Consider the following 24,250-nt stretch of genomic DNA (forward strand, 5'->3'; position numbering starts at 1 on the left):
AAACACACACCTCAATACTTTTATCAATGTTTATTTGAAAAAGTATATTCAATTCAATTCAATTTATTTTTGTACAGCCCAAAATCACAAATTACAAGTTTGCCTCAGAGGACTTTACAATCTGTACACATGTGACATCCTCTGTCCCGGGACCCTCACATCGGAACAGGAAAAACTCCCCAAAACCCTTTAACGGGGAGAAAAGAGGAAGAGACCTGTGGGAGTACAGAGAGAAGACGATGCACGAGACTCGAGCTGCTGACTGTTATGCTCCCATTTGAGTATTTCTCTCGTCTCTGCAGCGGTCAAAGTACATTTACTCAAGTGTTGTACTTAAGTACACTTTTGAGGTACTCGTACTATACATGAGTCTTTTCTTTTCATGCAACTTATAAAATAGTTTACTGTAAAATGATTGTACTTTTTATTCCACAACAATTATTTGTCATTTTTTATGCCAAAGAATTTAAGGTTCCAGCTTCTCAAATGTGAAGACTTGCTGCTTTTAATTATCTTGATTCTAAATATATTTTTGACCTTTGGTTGGACAAAACAACCAAAGGTGTCACTTTGGGCTCTAGGTAAATATGACGACATCACTATTTCCACTATTTTCTGTACAAATGAAATAATGACGAAAAAACGGATTTAATGGGTAAAATAATCAGCGTGAAGACCAAACCTGCAGTAAACACTTGATCCTCTCTCCTGGAGCCACAATCACGGTGGTGAAGACGCCCGCCAGACAGCCAGACAGGAATATCTGAGTGTGCCTGAAGAGAAGAGAAAGGAGAGCTGAGGCTGAACTGGAGAACTATAGGTGATGACTCTTTCACGGTATAAATCATCATTGCTTGCATGAGAATTGTTGATTCGAGCAGCTTTAAAAGACGCCACCTTTAAGAAATCATTTTTAAAATTCACAGTGAGGCTGTTCTTTGGACTAAATGCTAAACGTCAGCATGCTAACATGCTAGCATGCTGACGTTTAGCAGGTAGAACATTCACCGTCTTAGTTTAGCGTGTTAGCATGCTAACATTTCAGCTCTCGGTTGATACATGTACCATTACTACGATGTGGAGAAAGGCTTCTTGTTATTATTGCGATTATTGCTCCAGTGAATGTTAGTCAGTCCTGATGGGCAGGTGGCCCCTGCATGGATGGATGAATCAGTCGTGTAAATGTGTTTTAAGTGGTCCATTTACCATTTAAAACATCTCTTAGACCACTAAAAATAGGCTTATAATGATGCTAGATGATGCTCTAAACACAACAACTCACTTTAATTTAAAACTCAACAGCTTATTCTAGACCTTAGGAATAAAACAGGAGTAGAACGGACATTTACCATTCAAATTAGTGAAGCAGAGCAGCGGCCATTTTTATGTGTACCGTTGCCATTGAGACTATTGTAGGCGGCTAGATTCCATACAAACTAAAGCGACTAACGGCAAGTCACGACCTCACTAAAACGAGCAGCGGTGTAGAAACGTTACGAAGTGCAGAGAGTCAGAGGAAAAGAGGAAAATTCAACAACTTAATGATTCATCCACACACTCCCGTCACAGCGTAGGAGAGAACATTGCTGTAACCAGTGTAGCATTAAAGCACGGTGGAATTAGCAAGCTAACTAGCGAACAGATAGCTATTTAATTAGCTTGCTAATTCTGCCATGTGGATGTACAGTCAGCTACACTGGTAACAGAAAACAGCTGGCTGGTGGCAAGGTCCCATAAAGGACAAGCTAACATTAGCCTCCCAAGCTAACTAGCCAGCCATCCGCTCACTTCACCATTTTGTTTTGTACTAGTCAGAGGACCACGGAAAACCAGTTCAATGTCTGTTCTATTCCTATTCTATTTCTATGTGCTAGACTGGGCAAATGTTTGTGGGATTTAGCTCAGCATTTAATATCATCCTCCCTCAGATCCTGTTAATAAACAAGCTGAAACAGGTACAGTGAACCCCTAGATAATTATTTCCAAGAAACTTTTAAACTACATTTTGTGTATAAGCAATGTATTCAACATTATGTTCTCTGTGTATCTGTTGGAGTACTTTGCTGCACAAAACAGAACAACATTTCTCTAAAGGCCAGTGGAGGGAGTGAACAGCTGATGGAAAAAAACCTCAACGTGTTTATCCTCTCGAACTTAACAGAAAACATATGCACATGGAGCGATGCCAGGGAGGAGGAGGAGGAGGAGGAGGAGGAAGAGGAGGAGGAGGAGGAGGCACAAAGGCATTGTGAAGCACAAGAACTAGAAACCCTTCTGTGTTGCTCAATTGTTCGTTGACACAGTTATGTCGTTAAATAGCTCTAAAGAACTGGCTATAGGACATTTTTTAGATAGAACGGAACAGAGCGAAACAAAAACACATGATTGGTTGACGCATTTGAGCACTTAAAAAAAAGTGAAAGAGACCAGCTAAAGCTTTTTATATCATGTGACACAGCCTCAGGAGGCTTCCATTAAAATAACGAAGTGTGAACGTAGCATTAGAGGCTACCGGTGGTCTCCAGCACGTGTGTCATTGCCACATACACATATATAGAGGAGAAGACAGGGTCAAAATAAAAGCAGCTGACGACAGGGTGTGTTTGTGTGTGTGTGGGGGGGGGGGGTGGCGGCAGGGTAACATGAGGAAAGGGTTGTGGATGGGGGGGGGGGGGGTGTTGCCTCTCATAGACGAATGATAGCAGAGGGGAGGGCGACGGAGAAAGAGTTATATATAGAGCTCGTATATTACAAACACACTAAAAGAAACACTCAAACAACTGTGTATGTGTGTGTGTGTGTGTGTGTGTGTGTGTGTGTGTGTGTGTGTGTGTGGCTTTACTTACGTTAGGGGTTTGTCAGGGTCCGTCTGCTGGAGCTGTTTACCCAGACCGAACCCAAAGAAACTGATGGCCATCATAGGAGCCACTCCCGCCAGGGGAGCCCCCATACCTTTATAGAGGCCGAGGATACCCTGGACACACACACACACACACACACACACACACACACACACACACACACACATTAATCATCTAATCTAAAGCTAATGTACGGCAAGACTTTCTTGTTTTTATGCACGTTTTCAATTTGGACATAACAAACCTGAGAGCATGAGTACATGAGATGTGTGTGCAGCGATGAGGGGACTGAAACCTTCCTCATGTATATATATATATATAATTTAATTTAAATATAATATATATATATATAAAATATTAAAATGTACAATAAACTATGATAAACAAACAAACAAATAAATTGTATTTTAAGACAAGGATGTTATTAAAGTGACAATTGTGTATCTAAAGCATTTATTCAGATTTTATTTTGCAGATTTTTAGGACTTCACTAACTGTACAATTTAATAGGGTGTGTGTGTGTGTGTGTGTGTGTGTGTGTGTTCACCTCTTTGGACACGGTCTTGCGGAAGCAGTCATACGTTCCTGTGTAGATCACATACTGAGCACAGGGGACTTTGGGCTGCGTCTGTAGCCTCACCTGGAGAACAGAATATAATTAGAAAGGTCAGCTACACACACACACACACACACCCACACACACGCACACACACACACACGCACACATATCTCTGGCCATGTGTTCTGAGGGGAGGATTGTTGAGACATGAGATCAGAGAAACACCCGCTGATAACAAATAAACAGGGTGTTGTGAGTCTGACAGTTAACAGTTCATGATGAGGTGAATATTGTTTTAAGAAAACTTCAACATTTTGATTGAACTTAGAGACAAAAAGGAGACTTTGAATCTCAAATGATGCTAGAACGAAGAAACTGTCAGTCCTCACTTATCGTTAACATAAGTGAATGAATTGATCAGTCGATTGACATAATATTAATCAGCAGCATTTTTGTGAATCCAACGCAATTTGATTCATTTTTTTCAACAAAAATTATAAACTTTATCTAGTTCCAGCTTCTCAAATGTGAAGATCTGCTGCTTTTATCTTTTTTTAAATAATTGTAAACACTTTGGGACAATTTTAAGACGTCACTTTTGGAATTCGGGAAATTGTGAAGGTTTCACTAACTAGTATAAATCTTTTATTTTTTATTTATTTTATTTATTTAAAAGGGACCATGTACAGTTTAAACATAAATGTCTACATTTGATGCACTGTACCAGATTGTAGCTTAAGCTAATTTGCATCTGCAGTCCCTAAATAACTAGTATAAATATCTAGTATAAATAACTAGTATAAATATCTAGTATAAATAACTAGTATAAATAACTAGTATAAATATCTAGTATAAATAACTAGTATAAATATCTAGTATAAATATCTAGTATAGATAACTAGTATAAATAACTAGTATAAATATCTAGTATAAATAACTAGTATAAATAACTAGTATAAATATCTAGTATAGATAACTAGTATAAATAACTAGTATAAATAACTAGTATAAATAACTAGTATAAATATCTAGAATAGATAACTAGTATAAATAACTAGTATAAATAACTAGTATAAATATCTAGTATAGATAACTAGTATAAATAACTAGTATAAATAACTAGTATAAATATCTAGTATAGATAACTAGTATAAATAACTAGTATAAATATCTAGTATAAATAACTAGTATAAATAACTAGTATAAATGATGAATAGGTTCATTGGAAGAGTAATCAGTAGATTAAAATAACATAATAATATAATAATAAACGTTATTATAATATATATATATATATGACAGTTGACATACATATATTAAATAATATATATATTATATATATATATCTCAACTATCATATACTGTATATGTATATATATACTGTATATACAGTTGAAATATATATATATTATATAATATACGTATATATATTTATTATATATACAGTATATGTCAACTGTCATATATATATATATATATATATATATATATATATATATATATATATATATACATACATTCATCGGACAACCACATCCCCTCTTTCTGACACTAAAAACAAACCCTAATCGATGATAGTAAAATAAAGTTGAATAGTTTAATAGTAACTTCTCCTTTATAAATAGCCTGATCTAACGCTATAACACCATCACTACACACACACACACACACACACACACACACACACACACACACTCTTAAGCCTCCTCCTTTATCTTTAGGAGCTGTCTCGCGGACCTTTGGTGACATTATAAGCTGATTTATCGATAATCTCCTGAACACCTTCATCTGATCACCTGACTTTTCCCTCCGTCAATCTCTCTGAAACACAGACACAAATCTACAAGAAACAGGAACTAAATGATTTCCGAACAACGTTAGTGAAGTCCCCTCATATATATATATGTATATATATATATCTATATATATATATATATATATATATATCTATATATATATATATATATATATATATATATATATATATATATATAAATACACGTGTATACTAGTATTATACAGTATTATATATATACAGTGAGTCACCTTGATGGTGTCCAGCGGGTGTCCCGCCAGCAGCAGACACGCTCCGGCGACCCCTCCGGCCACGAAGTTCTTGAGCGGAGAAACTCTTCCCTCGTCCCCCATCCTCACCTCCGCATGGCCAGCAGCACACAGCCGGGACCGCGGTCCGCTTCACACCGACCTGTCTGTCTGTCTGTCTGTCTGTCTCTTTAACTGTCTGTCTGCTTCTATAACTGTCTGTCTGTCTGTCTGTCTGTCTGTCTGTCTGCTGCCACGTTCAGTTTGCGGACTTCGCCCTCAGAGCAGAGAGCTGACCGAGAGATAGTTTTCCTGTAAACAAGTAGTACTTATACTTATAAACTGTACACTAATCTGTGTGTATTTATACACAACAAATGTTTACTCTACTCCCTGAAAACGACGGTAATCTAACGAAATACCGATTGGAACATACAAACAGCGACATCTGGCGGTGATACTAGTACACTGAGTATTGTATTTAGGGAGAATATTGAGGTACTTTTACTTTACTCAAGTATTTCCATTCCATGCTACTTTATACTCCTACTCCACATATTGGAAACCAATATTGTGCTTTTACTCCACGACATGTAGCTATATGACAACATTAGTAAAAATATGCTGATTATGATTATTAATACACAACATTAGTTTATTCCAGTAATATAATATACTATTCAGAAAATGGGCCATTCAGTGTTTTTACTTATTTTCAGGTCATTATTTATGTACTTTTATTGAGGTAAGATTTGAAATACAGGACTTTCATTTACAGAGTATTTTATTTTCATTGTGATACTATTTTTTACTTAATCAAAAGATCTGAGAACTTCTTCTACCACTGCCTAAGTACATTTACTCAACTAAAGTACAAGTACCAATGCATTGTAAAATATTTCCATTTTATGCTATTTTTAAAGCCTATATTGTACTTTATACCGTACTACATCTCAGAGGTAAATATTGTACTTCTTACTGACATTACATCTCAGAGGTACATATTGTACTTTTTACTGTACTACATCTCAGAGGTACATATTGTACTTTTTACTAACCTCCTCTACTGTTAGTAATAAACATAAGTGTTACTTCCAGTAATAGTAATTTCAGAAACATCATATATAATAGCAACAAAATATTTTCACACTTTAAGTACATTTAGCGGATAATACTTACATACTTTTACTTTAGTAACATTTGAATGCCGGACTTTCACTTGTTTTGTAGTATTTGCACAGTGTGGTATTAGTACTTTTACTTCAATAAAATATCGGAATACTTCTTCGCGCCCTGTTTATTTACTTATGTTCCATGTAGACTGTACTGTGTTTTATAAATCGTTTCAATAAAGCACATCAAAAAAAAGAAATCCGTCGCCCCCATTCCGCGTCATCGACAAGCGCCCGAGGATCGCAGTAGCGGGACCGTTGGTACGGAAACAACGGAGGAGTTTCTGCATTTAAACAAAGTGAATGAATAGTTTGACTGAGCCGATTGTTTAATAATCGGATCCTCCACTCTACTGCAGGCTGTGGAGACAGAGACGTGAGTGTTATTAAAACGTTATTTAGAATCAGTTTTTAATTGTTTTTAAACAACTACTTAGCTCTCAGGTTAGCTAGCGTTACTAGCATGAACGTCACTTCCAGGTCCTCTGGCCGCGCTAAACTCTGTTGTTTGTTTAAGGCCTCATGAAGCACACTGACCGTGTTTATGTTGTTATCTGTGTCAGGCAGCGTGTCGCCATGTCGCAGAGAAAGAGGCTGTCCAACACACAGAGCTCCTCTCAGAGCAAGGTGAGTGTACACCAACAACACATGTTTAATTATGTTAAATATATTATATATATACGTCTTGGGTCCATGTTTACGTCATGTCAGCTGATGACGTTTACATTCACATAAGGCTCAGGGCTCATGGTGACAGCTTCAAGTTGCTTGTTTTGTCCGAGACCTAAAGTTATTCTATTAACTGTCATATTCAACAAAAACAAACAGGAAGTACTCACACTGGACCAGCTGGAGCCTTCTGCCATATTAGTAACATCATATATATTCAAGCCAACAGTTAATCCAACAGCTACCACATTGTGACCATGATGTTGTGTTAGACACATCAATTCAATTTATTGATGTATTATTGTTCTGTAGAGGCAATCGGGCGCCTCAGTGGCTCAGGAGGAAAATGACGACACAACCTTCACCCAGCCGAGTACGTCCCAGGTCCAAAGAGGGATGCAGAAGCTCACACCTGCACAGGTCGACCAAAAGGTAAGAGACTCACACACGCAAAAAGCGCTATTTCAGATAATTACAAAAGCACATTTTCTTTTCCTTTGTTAGTGAATTGTTCACACACCTTGCTCTGTCCGTGTGTTAGACAGCTGAGGTGGTGCAGTACTTCTTGGTGAAGGACCAAAAGAAGATTCCGGTACGCCGAGCAGGTACAGCCTCACGTGTACACCGTGCAACAACATTCACAGGTTCATCAGCTGTCACACTGAGAGACATGGGTCTACACCTTTAAATCAGCCATCGGTGGACAGAGCGTGTCAGTGAGATCTAAGATCAACGGTTTTGATGCTAAAGGGCCCTTAAATATTAAATAAATAGTGCAATGTATGTTTTCAGATCTGGTGAAACACGTGGTGAAGGAGTACAGAACCATTTACCCTGAGATCATGAAGAGAGCCTCACGCACTTTTGACCAGGTGTGTTCAGTCTGAGAGGATCAGCAGCTGGAATCAGATCAAGTGTCATAATTAAGAAAAATCACATTACAACAAAAACTCAGTCACAATGTTGCTCTTTCTCACGGTGTGAAACAGGTATTTGGCCTTAAAATGATTGAAATCGACGCCAAAAATCACATGTACATACTGATCAACAAGCTGGAGCCAGGTGATGGAGCCTCACCGATCAAGTGAGTGTTTTTGTTATCTCTGTAATTTAACACTGTCGCATCAATCAAGTCTTCATGTGAACAGTTTGAACCATCACAGCTTTGTTGTCCTTGTGTGTGTAGAAGCCCGACCAATCCAAAGATGGGTCTGCTGTTCGTGATCCTGAGTGTTATCTTTATGAAAGGAGGCGTCGTCAGAGAAAGTGAGTGAGAGCTTCAATGCTCCTTACAGGTCGGGATCATTAACCCTCTGAAGCCCGACACGTTTGGAGACACTATTGAATTTCTTTGATAATTTCTTTTACAAAAATCGGCAAACAATGGAATCTAAATATCTAATATTTTATAAGTGTTACCAATGTTGGGGGGGGGGGGGGGGGGAAATGAGGATCTAGGTGTTATAAATATTTAACTATTCACATCCTCTCCTCTCCTCTCTCTCCTCCTCCCCTCTCTTCTCTCCTCTCCTCTCCCCTCCTCTCTCCTGTGTGATGAAGATGTCTGGTTGTGTTGTGTGATGAAGATGTCTGGTTGTGTTTTTGTGCTGCAGACCTGATCTGGAACACGCTCAAGAAGCTCCGCGTTGACCCCGGGTACGGCAGGATGTGTATGTAACACCGTGTGTGTGTGTGTGTGTGTGTGTGTGTGTGTGTGTGTGTGTGTTCTGCACCTGGTTATCAACACCTCTGAATCTGTTTGTAGAGAGAAACACGAGGAGTTCGGAGACGTAAAGAAGGTCGTCACAGACGAGTTTGTGCGTCAAAGGTGAGAATGAACAGTTCAATTCAAGTGGCACGAAGAAGGCCTCCGCCTGTGTGCATGTAAACAGGTTTCTATAATCCCCCCCCCCCCCCCCCCCTTACAATTTACAAGGAACCAGGTTACCTGTGCACCCCTCCCCCCCACCCCACCCACTGAAGGTGTGAACCAGTTCTGATCCTGGAGCTGTATAGTGGGTTGATAGCTCATTTATAAGCCAGCAGGTCTGTGACCAGAAGGTCGCAGGTTCGAGCCCCCCTGCTGGGACGTGTGTTACAGTGTACTGGTGTGATCAGAGCCGGAGTCTGTAAGACCATAGACTCCGGTTTATACCACACCACAGAGCAGCCGGAGGGTGGATCCAGACCACTACAGCAGAGCGGTCTGGACCAGCACGGACTCCAAACAATTACTATTATGTGTCATTACAAAGGTTCTGTATCCAACTCTCTATATGTTATATTGTGTGTGTGTGTTATCATCAGTGTGTTATATTGTGTGTGTAGGTACCTGGAGTATGTGCGAATCCCCCACACGGAGCCGGTGGAGCACGAGTTTCGATGGGGTCAACGTGCCGACGTGGAAGTCTCAAAGACCAAAATCCTGGAGTTCATGGGTCAAGTAAGTATCGGTGTTACTATTGTACTTTGATGTTCAGTCAGTACACGGAGTACTCGCACCTGATAAAGGATCTGGTGTCTCAGCTCCATGAACAGGACCCTCAGAGCTGGAGCCAGCAGTACAGAGAAGCCCACTCCGTGTCCGGCTCCACGCAGCCCGGCACCAGCAGCCACAGATGATCCTCCTTCTTTTACTTATTTATTTAGTGTGGATGCTGGAAGAGAAGCTGCAGCACTGCCACCGTTTCTATTTTATAAAATGTGATCATAGTGAACCAACAGACTGTTTACTGCTTATTCTGCACATTTGTACGTTCATACTTTACCTTTTTAGTCCGTTGAGTCTCAAATCCTTGATGTCTCTTATTAAAAACATTCAATATCACACACGATTACTCAGGTATCCATTGTTTATTTTATTGCCAGGACTTTAAGAAGGTAGCGGCTCAGAAAATAAAGATCTGTGAGAACCGGTTCTACGTCAGCGATGGGGAACCTTCAAATAAACGAATTAGACTTTTCGTTCATTTCTCTCTCGTTGCTGTTGAACTCCATCTATGACATCAGTGGTCACACAGCACAGGCTTTAGGACGTGTACACGAACATAAAGACAAACAGGAAGCACGACTTCGTACGTTTGCTACCACAACAACAGGATGTGTGCTTTAAAAGGAGCAGTTCTAGTTTTCTGACAGACACTCGTCACATTGTGTGGGAGGAAGTGAACGAGTTAATTTACATGGTAAATATGTGCTAGTATCCCGTAAAGACCTAAATAAATAAAGGTCCCCCGAGATGATTGTGTTCATTATTGTTTCTCTATTTGCTCCCTAGGTGACACTGTGTGTGTGTGTGTGTATTAAGAGTTAGCCGGATGTCTTTGGGTTTAACTCGGTATCATGAAGCTGGAGCATCACATCTAAAAATATAATCAGATCATGACAAAGAAATACTGAGTTCATAAAATGACAAAGAACAGATCAGTGAAAGCACGTTTCTGTTTTAAAGCCGAACAAACTAAATACATGAAGCTTCATAGCAGCTTTGAACTTAGTTTATTTAACTAGTGTGACTGCAGCTCAGGATCCAATAATAGAAGCTATAGCCTTTAATTTCAGTTTGTTTGTGAGCACTTCAGCAGAAGGACTGGACCCTACATGTTTTTACAGCTCGTTATTCTTCTCAAGTTGTGATTTAAACTGCCTTGAGGCCTGAGCCCTTAAACCCTGAACCCTCAGACGTAGCTCACCTGGTGAAGGTCTCAGTGTGACAGACTGAGGAGCTTGAAATGGTGTAACTATTATAATATTACATTATAATAGACGTTACCACAAACGTCCTCCAGGCTCCGTCCTCACGAGATCAGAGGTAACTATCAGAAATCTATTTACTTGTTTTGGTCCAAACGGCTTCAACAAGAAAAGAAATGTTTGATGAGTAAATCTGTGATATAATATATTTCATCCTCACGGTTCTGTTGATTTTACATGAACTCAACGGAGTCGTTGGATGACCAGCTTCATGACATCCAGGAGTACTGGACCCAAAGAAAGCCCGACTAAGAGGTGCGAGCTCCCACATCTTCACCTCAGGTCCAAGTAAACCTCTTAAAAACACACATTGCACCAGATCCTCAATACAACGACACATGTCAAAGTTAGAAAAACATATTGCCACACACGTGTGTGTGTGTGTGTGAGAATGGAGGGTGCATAGAATCATCATGTATCTTGGACTCGTGTGAGGCACATCATGGTATATTCGGGCAGTTAAAGTTCCAATTGTCCTCTAGTGTCCCTCCCAAAGGATTGTGGGATGTGTGGTGTGACTTTGCAAGTTTCATTCAGCATTTACACCAAAGTGACACCTCCACCTGCACCTCCACCCAGAATAAACCCACCGGTGTGATTCAGACTGAAAATGACTCAAAACTTACGAAGCGGTTCAGATTTAAAGGGACAGTTCACCACAAAATCAAAGATGCATGTTTTTCCTCTTACCTGTAGAGCTTTTTACCAATCGAGGTTGTTTTAGAGTCAGTAGTTTGAGAGATGTCTGCCTTCTCTAAACATATAGGGGGTAAATATGGCACTCGGTTTTGGTGCTCAAAGCACAAAAACAAATAGGTAACAGATCTTGTTGTGAGCAGTTTGTATGTTGGAACTGTAGTTCCGACATGAAAACAGCTCACATCGAGGTCTGAGGATCTGAGGATCATCATTTCTGTTAAGAGACTTGTGAGACAAAGTATTTGGTGCATTAAAGCACAATATTGTTCCCATTTCAGTCGCCAACAACTCACAGCCAAACAATCTAGATTGATAAATAGAGCGACAGGTAAGAGGAAAAATATGTATTTTTGATTTTAGTCAGATTTTAGTCTCATCTAACGCTCAGCAAAGAAAGCGAATCAGTCTATTTCTCAAAATAGCAAACTGTCCCCTTGAGCCTCATTCAGCATTGTGAAACCTCCTCTTCCTCGTCCTGCACCACTGAGACCACTGATAACAGAGTAACGCCACAGTCCTGTGGACTCTCTTATGATGCACCTCTGTGAATACAGAGACAAGATAACATGATGCAGAGACGGCTCACACCGACATGCCGGGTCCAGTTAACAACTGGCTTGAATGATTAATGCAATTAGTACAAGTGGGGAAGAGGAGGGCAACAGAACGACGGGATGAGGAGGAGAAGGTGACGTGAACAGTGTTCAGCAGCTCATTTTTCACAGTAAAGGAGCCTCTCCTTCATTTATCACACACACATGTGGCCTGAGCCCTGCATTATAAAGTGCATTTACAATGGAAGGAGGCCGCCATCGCAGAAACGTCTCATTACTTCATCCACCATGATAATAATGAACACTGTGGTTACTTCATTACATCACTTCCCACAAGGCTCTGGGTGGAAGCGAGACCAGCTCCCTGTAGCGTCCTCTAGATGTGGTCTGGGACCGTCTCTAAAGCCTCCGCCGGTTCTCTGTCCACGTCCACGTTCTGAGAAAGACACAAACTGATACTTTATTTACCTTCATGCAGAGTTTACTGTTCTGTGTGTTCACACCCTCAACCAGCTGTTACAGGTTCACTGTGATCTACTGGTTACAGTCTGTAACCAGTGTCTTCTTACAACCAAGTAACACACACACACACATGAATATATACCGTATATACAAACACACACACACACACATGAATATATACCGTATATACAAACACACACACACACACACACACACATGAATATATACCGTATATACAAACACACACACACACACATGAATATATACCGTATATACAAACACACACACATGAATATATACCATATATACAAACACACACGTCTATACAAACACACACACACACACGTATATACGTATATATATATATATACACACACACATATATACACACACACACACATTTATATATATATATATATATACTAAACATATCACAGTAAATTGTAATAACTGATTACAGCAAAAGAAAAACAACATCTAAATTACTACCTTCCTCCTCTTTGTGAAATACTAAAGAGTAATTCAATTACCTCTGGTTTGTCTCTGTGAGTGTTGACAGCTTCAATGTTCAGGAAGACAGTCTCCACTTTACAACCTGAGAGAATAAAAAACACAAACCACCACAGGTACGAGTCAGAGAACGATGTAAAGATTAGAGGAGTCATGGTGCTGAGGACACGTGTCCAGCAGAGACGCACCGTAGGCCACCGGGGTGAGCTTCAGCACCGTGTGCAGAGGACACTTCAGGTAGGGCAGCTCATCTGACACACAGGACACACAGAGTCACATTTATCTCATTATAACATGGCATAGATGAAAGGACTTCCTGTCTGTCTCTCAGCTCCAAGCCCATTGGTTCCTACTGAAGAAAGTACATCTTTAAAAACACAAATGTATAGTTTCATCAGTAATCCCCTTAAACAGCTGATCACTGTAGTGTTTAATCAGACAAACAGGAGGAAATGTTATTGGATATGAATGTAGTCTTTTTCTCACGAGCAGTCTTGTCCAGGAAGTAGGCGAGCAGACATCTCATAACCGCCTGGTGACAGATGACCAAAACGTTCTCCTGTCTCTCCAGCTCCATGATGACCGGCTCCAGACGCTGGACCAGGTCCTCGTAAGACTGGTTCATCAAGAGAGACAGAGACAGAGACAGACAGAGAGCAGAGAGAGAGAGCAGAGAGAGAGACAGAGAGAGAGAGAGAGAGAGAGAGAGAGAGAGAGAGAGAGAGAGAGACAGAGACAGAGACAGAGAGAGAGCAGAGACAGACATAGAGAGACAGACAGAGAGACAGAGAGAGAGAGAGCAGAGAGACAGAGAGAGAGACAGAGAGAGAGAGAGTGAGAGAGAGCAGAGAGACAGACATAGAGAGAGACAGAGAGAGAGAGAGACATAGAGAGAGAGAGAGAGACAGAGAGAGAGAGCAGAGAGACAGACAGAGAGACAGAGAGAGAGAGAGAGAGAGAGAGAGACAGACAGAGAGAGAGAGAGAGACAGAGAGAGAGAGCAGAGAGAGAGAGAGAGCAGAGAGAGAGAGAGAGAGAGACCAGTTATTGTCTCAAAATAATGAAAAACATTTGGATTTAGTACATTGATACTAAAATATTGATAACACCCATTATTTAGAGACACTAAGTCATTATAGTGACTTACATTATTTAGTATTTTTTTTTTTATCAAAGTGGCAGAAATGGGCTTCCATAGAATATTGTCGCCCAGTCTGAGCTTTGATTAAAACTAAATTAACTAAATTCAGTGTTTGTTCCCGCATAAGAAGTCCCGATCTGTTACAGTTCAAACACACACAGACATTCAAATAAAACGAGTAAAAAAGGGGTGTGGTCACCTCTCCTTTAGGGTAGCGGTACCGATACTTGTTTTGGTCCCTCAGTGCAAACTCCTCTGGGTAATTCTCCTGAATCTCCTCATACGTCATGTCCTCACAATCCCCCTGAGACAGAAAACACAGAAACAAATGTCTAAAACACACACAACCTTCTTCCTCACACAGCAAACAGAGTTTAAATATTTGTATAATCTTCCAATATACAAACTAACAAACTGTATAAAAACTGGATGAACACACTCACAGCATCTATCTCATTGAGGGCCTTCCACTGTTCATACGGGACCCCCAGGGCCTCTGCGGTCTGGATGGTCCTCTTCATGTGGCTCGTCCACACCTTCAGGTCGCTGATGGACTGCCCACGCATGTACGTCCCCAGAGCACTGGCAAACTGACACACACACACACACATGAGGACATGATAACATGAGACAAGAAACAGGGTGTGTGTATAATAAAAAAGACACCAAACACTCCTGACCTTTGCGCCGCGAGGCGACAGCCCGGAATCTCCCCCGATGCGACCCACGAGGTTGAGCTCGCTCTCGCCGTGGCGACACAGGTAGATGGACCTCGGGGTGACGTGGATGTTCATGAGGTAGTACACTATCCGGCTCTGAATGTGGTCCCGGACCCGGTTCACCAGGTACCTGCTGCCCACGTTGAAGATCTTGATGTAGGACAAGCTCCTGCGTGAGGACGTGATGAATGGTTTGATTCAAACAGAGCAGCAGTACTCGACAGTCATCTTCATTCAACAATCAGATTCATGGAAGCCCATTTCTGAACTGTGATGAAAATAAGTCATTATAATGAGAAACTCAGTATGACTTAGTATCTCTAGATGAGGACTTAGTATCTCTGGATAAGGACTTAGTATCTCTAGATGAGGACTTAGTATCTCTAGATGAGGACTTAGTATCTCTAGATAAGGACTTAGTATCTCTAGATAAGGACTTAGTATCTCTAGATGAGGACTTAGTATCTCTAGATGAGGACTTAGTATCTCTAGATAAGGACTTAGTATCTCTAGATAAGGACTTAGTATCTCTAGATGAGGACTTAGTATCTCTAGATGAGGACTTAGTATCTCTGGATAAGGACTTAGTATCTCTAGATAAGGACATAGTATCTCTGGATGAGGACTTAGTATCCCTAGATGAGGACTTAGTATCTCTAGATGAGGACTTAGTATCTCTAGATGAGGACTTAGTATCTCTAGATAAGGACTTAGTATCTCTAGATAAGGACTTAGTATCTCTAGATGAGGACTTAGTATCTCTAGATAAGGACTTAGTATCTCTAGATGAGGACTTAGTATCTCTAGATAAGGACTTAGTATCTCTAGATAAGGACTTAGTATCTCTAGATGAGGACTTAGTATCTCTAGATAAGGACTTAGTATCTCTAGATGAGGACTTAGTATCTCTAGATAAGGACTTAGTATCTATAGATAAGGACTTAGTATCTCTGGATAAGGACTTAGTATCTCTAGATAAGGACTTAGTATCTCTAGATAAGGACTTAGTGTCTCTAGATAATGACTTAGTATCTCTAGATAAGGACTTAGTATCTCTAGATAAGGACTTAGTATCTCTAGATGAGGACTTAGTATCTCTAGATGAGGACTTAGTATCTCTAGATAAGGACTTAGTATCCCTAGATAAGGACTTAGTATCCCTAGATGAGGACTTAGTATCTCTAGATGAGGACTTAGTATCTCTAGATGAGGACTTAGTATCTCTGGATAAGGACTTAGTATCTCTAGATAAGGACTTAGTATCTCTGGATAAGGACTTAGTATCCCTAGATGAGGACTTAGTATCTCTAGATGAGGACTTAGTATCTCTAGATGAGGACTTAGTATCTCTAGATGAGGACTTAGTATCTCTAGATGAGTACTTAGTATCTCTAGATGAGGACTTAGTATCTCTAGATAAGGACTTAGTATCTCTAGATAAGGACTTAGTATCTCTGGATAAGGACTTAGTATCTCTAGATAAGGACTTAGTATCTATAGATAAGGACTTAGTATCTCTGGATAAGGACTTAGTATCCCTAGATAAGGACTTAGTATCTCTAGATAAGGACTTAGTATCTCTAGATAAGGACTTAGTATCTCTAGATGAGGACTTAGTATCTCTAGATAAGGACTTAGTATCCCTAGATAAGTACTTAGTATCCCTAGATGAGGACTTAGTATCTCTAGATGAGGACTTAGTATCTCTAGATGAGGACTTAGTATCTCTAGATGAGGACTTAGTATCTCTAGATAAGGACTTAGTATCTCTGGATGAGGACTTAGTATCTCTAGATAAGGACTTAGTATCTCTAGATAAGGACTTAGTATCTCTAGATGAGGACTTAGTATCTCTAGATAAGGACTTAGTATCTCTAGATAAGGACTTAGTATCTCTAGATAAGGACTTAGTATCTCTAGATAAGGACTTAGTATCTCTAGATGAGGACTTAGTATCTCTAGATAAGGACTTAGTATCTATAGATAAGGACTTAGTATCTCTGGATAAGGACTTAGTATCCCTAGATAAGGACTTAGTATCTCTAGATAAGGACTTAGTATCTCTAGATAAGGACTTAGTATCCCTAGATAAGGACTTAGTATCCCTAGATGAGGACTTGGTATCTCTAGATGAGGACTTAGTATCTCTAGATGAGGACTTAGTATCTCTAGATAAGGACTTAGTATCTCTAGATGAGGACTTAGTATCTCTAGATGAGGACTTAGTATCTCTAGATAAGGACTTAGTATCTCTGGATAAGGACTTAGTATCTCTAGATAAGGACTTAGTATCTCTAGATAAGGACTTAGTATCTCTAGATGAGGACTTAGTATCTCTAGATGAGGACTTAGTATCTCTAGATAAGGACTTAGTATCTCTGGATAAGGATTTAGTATCTCTAGATAAGATAACATGACTATAAAAATGAGTATTTTCCCCAACAACAGCAAGATCTGCAGATGAATGATCCTTAGTATCTCTGGATAAGGACTTCACCTGTCCTTGTTGTCATCCAGCGGGACATAGGTCAACTTGTAACATTCGATCCTCTTCAGGAAGTCGGCCACGGCCTCCTCTTTGTCACGGTCTGCATAGTCAGGACTGCTCAACTTCACTTGCTATTCAGAGAGACAGAGAGAGAGAGAGAGAGAGAAAAATAGAGAGACAGAGACAGACAGAGAGAACATTTTCATCCTTCATTTTGCTCTCACAACTGTTCCAGAAGAAAAGATTCCAATTCCCAAAAAAATACACATTTTTAAAGATATAATATGCAACTTTTTCTCATCAAAATGTCTAAAGAAATAACTTGACAGACGTTATATATGTTGTGTTTTAACCAAAGCAACAGTTATTGTCGTCATACCTTCTTCGCCAGAAGACATGAAAGAAGACTTTTTTTATCCAGTTTTAAGCCACATTTTTTTACGATAGAAAATCTTGGTAATTTTTTTAACATTGTATTTTTAAGCGCATAAAGGATTTTAGAAGTTACAGTTTTGAGGCAGCTGTGAATCAGAAAACAGGAAAAAAAGGGGAAGTGAAATTAAAAACTGTGATACCAGCAGGAAGATCATTCTCCATATGTTCAAACTCTCTTGTTTTGGAACAAACGCCACACGTGACTTGGCAGATCGTCAGAATGTCAGTCTGTTCCACCAATAACACAAATAAGAGGCACACTGGGAGCTCTGGCTCCCAACAGCTCTTGGCTCAAAGCAGTGATCTTGGACCCACAACTTCCTGGTCACACACACACACAAACACACACACTTCACCTACTTTAATATTTGCGGCGATGATTTCTGGATCGTCACATATCGACTCCACAAAGAAAACCTGGACGGGTGAGAAAAGAAAGAGAGAGATTGGAGCAGATGTTTCATTTCTTAGGTTTTTGTTGATGTAACGGAACAAAAAACAAATCAACCCAAGAACAAACCTTGTAACCGTTCTCCTCGGCGAACTGGAGGATGACCTCTCTGCGCTCCAGCGTGGTGTTGGTGGCATCAAAAACCTAAAAGAGACAAATGTGATCAGTGCTTCAAGTGGGGACAAAAACAAGTACTTATTCAAATGTAAGCGTGTAAATCTGCTGGTATTAGTAATCATTATTAGCCTAAATACGTTAATTCTACAGGCCATAAAAGATAGGAGGAGATATTGGGTTTTGGGGTCCTAACCTATGAACATTTTAGGGGTTTTGACTTGAAACTATGCAACCTTAAAACCTGCATTCTCTCTAATGTTCAGCAGGGGGCGACTCCTCGAACAAAGAGGAGGTCTGAGACGAGGATGTCTCACTCCGGAACTTCTAAAGTACCGATAGCAGAACCGTTAACTCCGGACCGCATCAATACTCCAGGATTTTACTCATTTAGAACCGGTTCTCATTTTGGGGGGCATCCTTAGTCATTATTAATATATAACTATCGATATAAGACTCACTGTTTACTGTTCATTCTCCTACAGTTGCATCAAAAACATACTGATTTTAGGGTCAAACTCACCACCACCTGCCCCTGCTCTCTGGTGAAGTAGTCACACACGTCTTTGAGGGCAGCGATGGCACAAGCTCTGTGCACAGAAAAAACATTAAGAATGCCATATTTCTAAGAGAAGGCCAATCTGATCTGGACGCTTTCATACATATTTGATCGGTTTATATGTAAAGTCACACGTTGGCGGTGAGACGGTTCATACTTGCGGATCTTCATGGCCTCGGTGTTGTCGGGTCTGAAGAACTCGAAGCTGTTGTAGGAACGAGTGGCGTCTCTTCTGTACTGGCCGACGTTAAACACTGAAACAAAAAGAAGATATCTCTGTAAGAACACGAGGAAACAACAACGTGATGAGTTTGAGGTTTGAGTGTGATCACTGTGATGCGACACCTTTGGTCGTGACTCCGATCCAGTTCAGGTATCTGGTGAGCTTCTTAGAGATGTAGGTCTTCCCTCGGGCCGGGAGTCCCACCATCACGATCATAGTGGGGGAGTTGGTGAACTGGGGCACCGACGCTGAAACACACAAGACACACACAGGAGGGTTATGTATATGTTATATCTTGTTACACCAGGCGTTCACGTTAACGAGAACGGACTGTCGCCGACACGGAGGCACAAAAACTGGAAAGTTTTGTGTATCAGACCTTAGTTTCTTCAATCCTCAGATTGACCTGGTGACCCTTTGAAGGGGCCCGACCCTGAGCTCGGGACCCAGTGTACTAAACTAACTGTATGTAAAGTAGATAAAAGTAGCTACAACGGTAACACGCCGCTCTGACATTGATGCTTCACTGTCGAATAATATCATATTTAATGAAATATCAGTCACAGGAGACATTTCACTGAACAACATGTACTTTTTGCTGATAACACTGTTCATATTCTACTCAAGTAAAGGATCCAAGTACTTCTTCCACCACTGTTGAAGCATCTTTTGGGCACAGAAGAGAACCAAACCTGACCGGGTTTATCCATCCGAAGTGCATTTAAGATTTAATCGTTAAAACTGAGTTTCTCCACAAAGAATCACACAGAAAGCACATCTTTAAATCTTTTGTTTGCCAGAAATGTTTTGGGAAATATGTCATTCAGCATAATCAACGACTAATCAACTAAAGAGATCTTAGTGGATTGAGACCAAAATGCACCATTTAGTGGACAAAGGGACTAAGAGGAGGCGCCTTTAATAAGATCTTCACATCAGGCCCAACACCACGTGTTCTCACGGTGGCCCTGTGGGGTGAACGTCCCTCCGGTCTCTCACAGAGAAGATCCTCTAAACAAACCAACACAGAAACGTTCCCTCTGCTGCTCCACTGAACCTCCATTCATGAGTTTATTAAAGAATAACCCCTTGAGATGTAGCATCTCATTTAAGAGGTCCTATACACACACACACACACACACACACACACACACAAGCCCTCCGCTGTTGTACAAGAAAACAATAAATGAACGAATCACATCAGCATATTAAGCACAAATTAAAAGCATAAAGAAGTTGATTTAAGATGAAAAAACAAAGATGTCCTGAAGCGATGGAAAGAGATGAAAGACCTCAGAGAGAGACGGAGGTTATTACGATCTAAAGGAGATCTGTTTTTGGGAAGAACCTGCGTCTGATTTCTTTCAAAATTCTGGGGGGAAAATAGAAATAGATGTGGAACACATCTGGTGTGAAGTTAAACTGAGATAGAATAATGCACAAGTATCGACTTGTTACACTGAAGTGAGACGAAAACAAGCAATGTAGCAGTGTCAGGCTGTGTGTGTGTGTGTGTGTGTGTGTGTGTGTGTGTGTGTGTGTGTTAGTGTGTCTGCTACTCACAGCCTCTGCGTTGGCTCATCCTGCTTTTCATCCACGGACCCCATGTTTTCTCCAGAGGATTTTGAGTGAGCGTTCTTTGTGACATGGCTTCACCAGCCAAGTGTGTGTGTGTGTGTGTGTGTGTGCGCGTGTGTGTGCGTAAAACCTCTGTACTATGTGTGTGTGTGTGACAGGACGACGAGATAAAGAGACGCTCTCCAGGTGAGAGAACTGATTTTGAACTTTCTCCCACGATGTCAGCTGTTGGTTGGGAAGGGTGGGAGGAGTTCGAGTCAGTCGGCACACCTGATGGGAGCGTCTCCGATTGGTCGATTCAGCCGTCACTCTGTCAGAATGAGGCCGTCCACTAATCACTAACTGTAACTCTAAACTTTGCCCCAGCATGCGTACAGGAAGCGGAGTCGAGGGACCACGCTGAGCAGCTCCTTTATGATCATGTCAGATGATGTCTAATGTAACCTGTGTGTGTGTGTGTGTGTGTGTGTGTGTGTGTGTGTGTGAGAGAGACATACTGGATGTTTACTGTGAGTGTTCTTGTTGGTCGTTGCATGTTTTGGTGATGTTAACAGTGACATGTGAAGACACACATCTGTTCAAATCATAAGCAAGTTAAATGAGTACTTTTACTCAAATACTTTAGTACATTTTTTGTTTTGAAACTTCGAGTTCAGTATTTGGCCGTAGCCAAACGGAAATATTAGGACTGAGGAGGAGTTATTATGAATTAATTAAATGTTTAATCAAAACAAGTCACGGATTGGAATCCGTCATCAGCGGAGTCCTGTGATTGGTTGAAAGCGTCCCTGCACTTCCCCTGAAGCGTTCTGAGGTCTTGGAGGAACAGATGTTCCCTGGACGTCGATCCCTGATCTCACTCACACATGAGCTCATGCAGGACATGTTCCTGAACATTTTCAGGACTTCATAAAGGAAGAAGATACCCCCAATAATTCATCAAAATAATAATAATAATAATAATAATAATAGAGTACGATATTTGCCTCTGCAACATTTTGGATTAAACGTGTAAACTAATAAATAATAGAAATACTCAAGTAGAATTATCTTAAAATTGAACTCAAGTACCTACAGTATTTGAGTAAATGTATTTGAAGTACTTTCCATCTCTTTTACTGGAGAAACTACATGCAAGACTTGTACTTGTAGTACAGTAGCTTTACACTGTAGTACTTCTACTTAATGAGTACTTCAACACCGCTGCTGTCACCTCACCTGATGAGGGCACATAGTTCCCAGGAAACAATTATTACTGAGTCATTTCATGCAGTGTGTGTGCGTGCGTGCGTGTGTGTGTGTGTGTGTGTGTGTGTGTGTGTGTGTGTGTGTGTGTGTGTGTGTGTGTGTGTGTGTGTGTGTGTGTGTGTGTGTGTGTGTGTGTGTGTGTGTGAGAGGTTGGTGTGTGTGAGAGAGATGAGGTTAACGTCCATCTGTCTGCTCTTAAAGCTTCCTGTTCAAACCTCACCTGTGCTCTGGCACCGCACGCGCCGCGCCGGTATCCCGCCCTTCCTGGACTCCATTAGTTTTCTTTAAGCAGAGATTTCATCGGACACGTGGGTCGCTCCTCGTAACACCACCCTCTCCCAAAATAACCGCCTGGCCCTCCTGACACCCGGGTCCCCGCGGAGCAGCCATGCTTCCTCGAGCGTGCAGCTCTCTCTCCGGTCCACCGGGGCGGACGACACCCAACACCTCCGCGTGCTGCTGCCGCCGCAGGGACAGACACAGGCAGCACGTGCTGTTCCCAATGTTGGCCGGCTGCCGCAGACAAATACCACATAACTTACAGAAGGATGCAGACGTGTGCGCGCGTGCACGTGTGTCTGAATGAAACCGATTCAAACAGTAAGTGTGTTTGTTTTTGTGTAGCGTCAGCACCGCTGGTGGGGCGGTGACGCTATAGCCACGCGCTCTGCTCATTAATCAATGAGAGTGATCAACAGTTTGCGTTACGGGGCCGCGCACGCGCACAGTCTCTCAAGCTGCTACACGAATGAATGAAAGAGAGGAAGTGGGCTAGTTTATGCGTGCGCGCGCGCGCGCGCTTTTGTGTTACATAAATTGCTGTTTAACACGGACATGTGACCGTCGGCTGTGTGTGTTGCTGTCACTCACCGTGCGGCCGCTGGAACCGGAGCGCCCTCCTCGCGGCCCCCTGCGGCTCGGTCCGCTCTTGCGTAATCGTCGCTCCGTTCATCCTCCCAATCTATTCCTGGCGGAGTGTGTTATAAGAGTGTGTGCGTGTAGCATGGGCAGATGTGTGTGTCGCTGCCTCCGCTCCGTTGCTGTGTGATGGTCGGTCGATGCAGGCAAGTTGCAGCTTGCCTAAATAGTCCTTAAAATGTGGTCGTCGTCCTCAGTGTGCTCCCTTTCAGTTTAGTATTCCTCGGGTCACACACACACACACACCCACACACACCATCTGCGTCAGGGAAACTAGTTGTAACCCGTCGTTACCGAATCTCCTTCCTCGATGACAAAAAACTGCTCTAACTGGTCTCTGCTCAAATAAACGTTCCCATCATCCACCACGCCTCTCCTCCGTCCTCTGGGGAGCTGCTGCCAGCAGCACTGATGCTGCGCGCTCACTCGCTGTGCGTGTGTGTGTGTGTGTGTGTCCCATTGCAGAAATACTGTTTATTAGTTGTACACAGGCGATAACTTCCAGTTTTTGAAAAGTGAAGCCAAAGCTTCATGTGTTAAAGCTGCATTCTCTCTAGTGTCCACCAGGGGGCGACTCCTCTGGTTGTATAGAAGTCTATGAGAAAATGACTCTACTTCTCTCTTGATTTATTACCTCAGTAAACATTGTAAACATGAGTTTATGGTCTCAATCTCTAGTTTCAAGTCTTCTTCAATACAGCATGATGTTCATTTAGTACATTATGGTCCATTTAGATTCAAACAGACCATAAAGCAGGGGATGCTTTAGGGCGGGGCTACACGGTGATTGACAGGTCTCTACCAGAGACGTATACGGCGTCTCTACGTCACTCCTCAGTCCAGATATGGTCACTTCCTGTTCACTGGTTGCAAAAAAACAAGATGGCGACAGCGAAATTGCTGAAGTAGAGGCTCTATAATGTCAGTCCACAAACTTCTTATATGCAAGATGGTTGGATACCTTTTAAGATGCAATGACATTGTCGCAGCAAAATTTACAGGGGCACTCCAACAATTTTAGAAATAAAGTTATAGTTTACTAGATCAAGTGGGGTTCTACAGTACAGTGTTTGTAGACAGTAGCCATGTTTCCA

The 24,250-nt window shown here is 41.3% G+C and overlaps 3 protein-coding genes and 1 non-coding gene across 5 annotated transcripts in view; 2 read left to right on the forward strand and 2 right to left on the reverse strand.

Moving 5' to 3' along the window:
- LOC142960039 (mitochondrial carnitine/acylcarnitine carrier protein) overlaps positions 1 to 5,853 on the reverse strand; it is an 11,445-nt gene extending 5,592 nt beyond the window's left edge. The window contains exons 1-4 of the mRNA XM_076101626.1: positions 5,467 to 5,853; positions 3,409 to 3,501; positions 2,847 to 2,974; positions 683 to 773 (exon numbers count right to left, since the gene is read on the reverse strand). Of these exons, the coding sequence (XP_075957741.1) occupies positions 683 to 773; positions 2,847 to 2,974; positions 3,409 to 3,501; positions 5,467 to 5,568 (414 nt within the window). The 5' untranslated portion in view covers positions 5,569 to 5,853. The remainder of the gene's footprint in view (positions 1 to 682; positions 774 to 2,846; positions 2,975 to 3,408; positions 3,502 to 5,466) is intronic.
- A 1,011-nt stretch (positions 5,854 to 6,864) lies between these two features.
- Positions 6,865 to 10,138, forward strand: ndnl2 (necdin-like 2). 2 transcript variants are annotated; one of them, XM_076101650.1, is made up of 11 exons: positions 6,865 to 7,011; positions 7,199 to 7,262; positions 7,617 to 7,736; positions 7,846 to 7,909; positions 8,097 to 8,176; positions 8,294 to 8,388; positions 8,491 to 8,570; positions 8,918 to 8,960; positions 9,070 to 9,132; positions 9,633 to 9,747; positions 9,831 to 10,138. In XM_076101650.1, exons 2-11 carry the CDS (start codon positions 7,212 to 7,214, stop codon positions 9,924 to 9,926), a joined length of 807 nt encoding a protein of 268 aa, XP_075957765.1. In that variant the 5' UTR covers positions 6,865 to 7,011; positions 7,199 to 7,211; the 3' UTR covers positions 9,927 to 10,138. The 2 variants fall into 2 exon arrangements, with proteins under 2 accessions (XP_075957765.1, XP_075957774.1); XM_076101659.1 differs by having other exon boundaries at positions 7,203 to 7,262.
- Positions 9,410 to 9,537, forward strand: LOC142960857 (small nucleolar RNA SNORA11). Its single transcript, XR_012956451.1, has one exon. It is a non-coding gene; the product is annotated as a small nucleolar RNA SNORA11 (small nucleolar RNA).
- A 4-nt stretch (positions 10,139 to 10,142) lies between the features above and the next one.
- Positions 10,143 to 23,508, reverse strand: LOC142960046 (6-phosphofructo-2-kinase/fructose-2,6-bisphosphatase). Its single transcript, XM_076101637.1, has 14 exons — positions 23,109 to 23,508; positions 19,535 to 19,660; positions 19,347 to 19,443; positions 19,154 to 19,220; positions 18,586 to 18,660; positions 18,426 to 18,482; positions 17,640 to 17,761; positions 15,104 to 15,311; positions 14,867 to 15,013; positions 14,623 to 14,727; positions 13,769 to 13,898; positions 13,471 to 13,533; positions 13,303 to 13,367; positions 10,143 to 12,746 (listed from the first exon to the last, which is right to left on the reverse strand). Exons 1-14 carry the CDS (start codon positions 23,188 to 23,190, stop codon positions 12,687 to 12,689), a joined length of 1,404 nt encoding a protein of 467 aa, XP_075957752.1. The 5' UTR covers positions 23,191 to 23,508; the 3' UTR covers positions 10,143 to 12,686.
- Positions 23,509 to 24,250: the final 742 nt, after the last annotated feature.

The sequence above is a fragment of the Anarhichas minor genome, unplaced genomic scaffold, assembly GCF_050575085.1.
Source record: "Anarhichas minor isolate MPS153535 unplaced genomic scaffold, ASM5057508v1 ptg000003l, whole genome shotgun sequence".
In the NCBI taxonomy this organism is placed as follows: Eukaryota; Metazoa; Chordata; class Actinopteri; order Perciformes; family Anarhichadidae; genus Anarhichas; species Anarhichas minor.

What these genes read in the sequence shown, in the direction of transcription:
- LOC142960046 (XM_076101637.1), bottom strand. Translation starts at nt 23,190, where the DNA reads ATGAACGGAGCGACGATTACGCAAGAGCGGACCGAGCCGCAGGGGGCC. An exon ending in CCCTCAATGAGATAGATGCT is followed by an intron (nt 14,728 to 14,866) that starts GTGAGTGTGTTC and finishes TTTCTGTCTCAG; the next exon opens with GGGGATTGTGAGGACATGAC. An exon ending in GCTCACCCCGGTGGCCTACG is followed by an intron (nt 13,368 to 13,470) that starts GTGCGTCTCTGC and finishes TTATTCTCTCAG; the next exon opens with GTTGTAAAGTGGAGACTGTC.
- ndnl2 (XM_076101650.1), top strand. Translation starts at nt 7,212, where the DNA reads ATGTCGCAGAGAAAGAGGCTGTCCAACACACAGAGCTCCTCTCAGAGC. An exon ending in AGAGCTCCTCTCAGAGCAAG is followed by an intron (nt 7,263 to 7,616) that starts GTGAGTGTACAC and finishes ATTGTTCTGTAG; the next exon opens with AGGCAATCGGGCGCCTCAGT. An exon ending in GATGGAGCCTCACCGATCAA is followed by an intron (nt 8,389 to 8,490) that starts GTGAGTGTTTTT and finishes TTGTGTGTGTAG; the next exon opens with AAGCCCGACCAATCCAAAGA.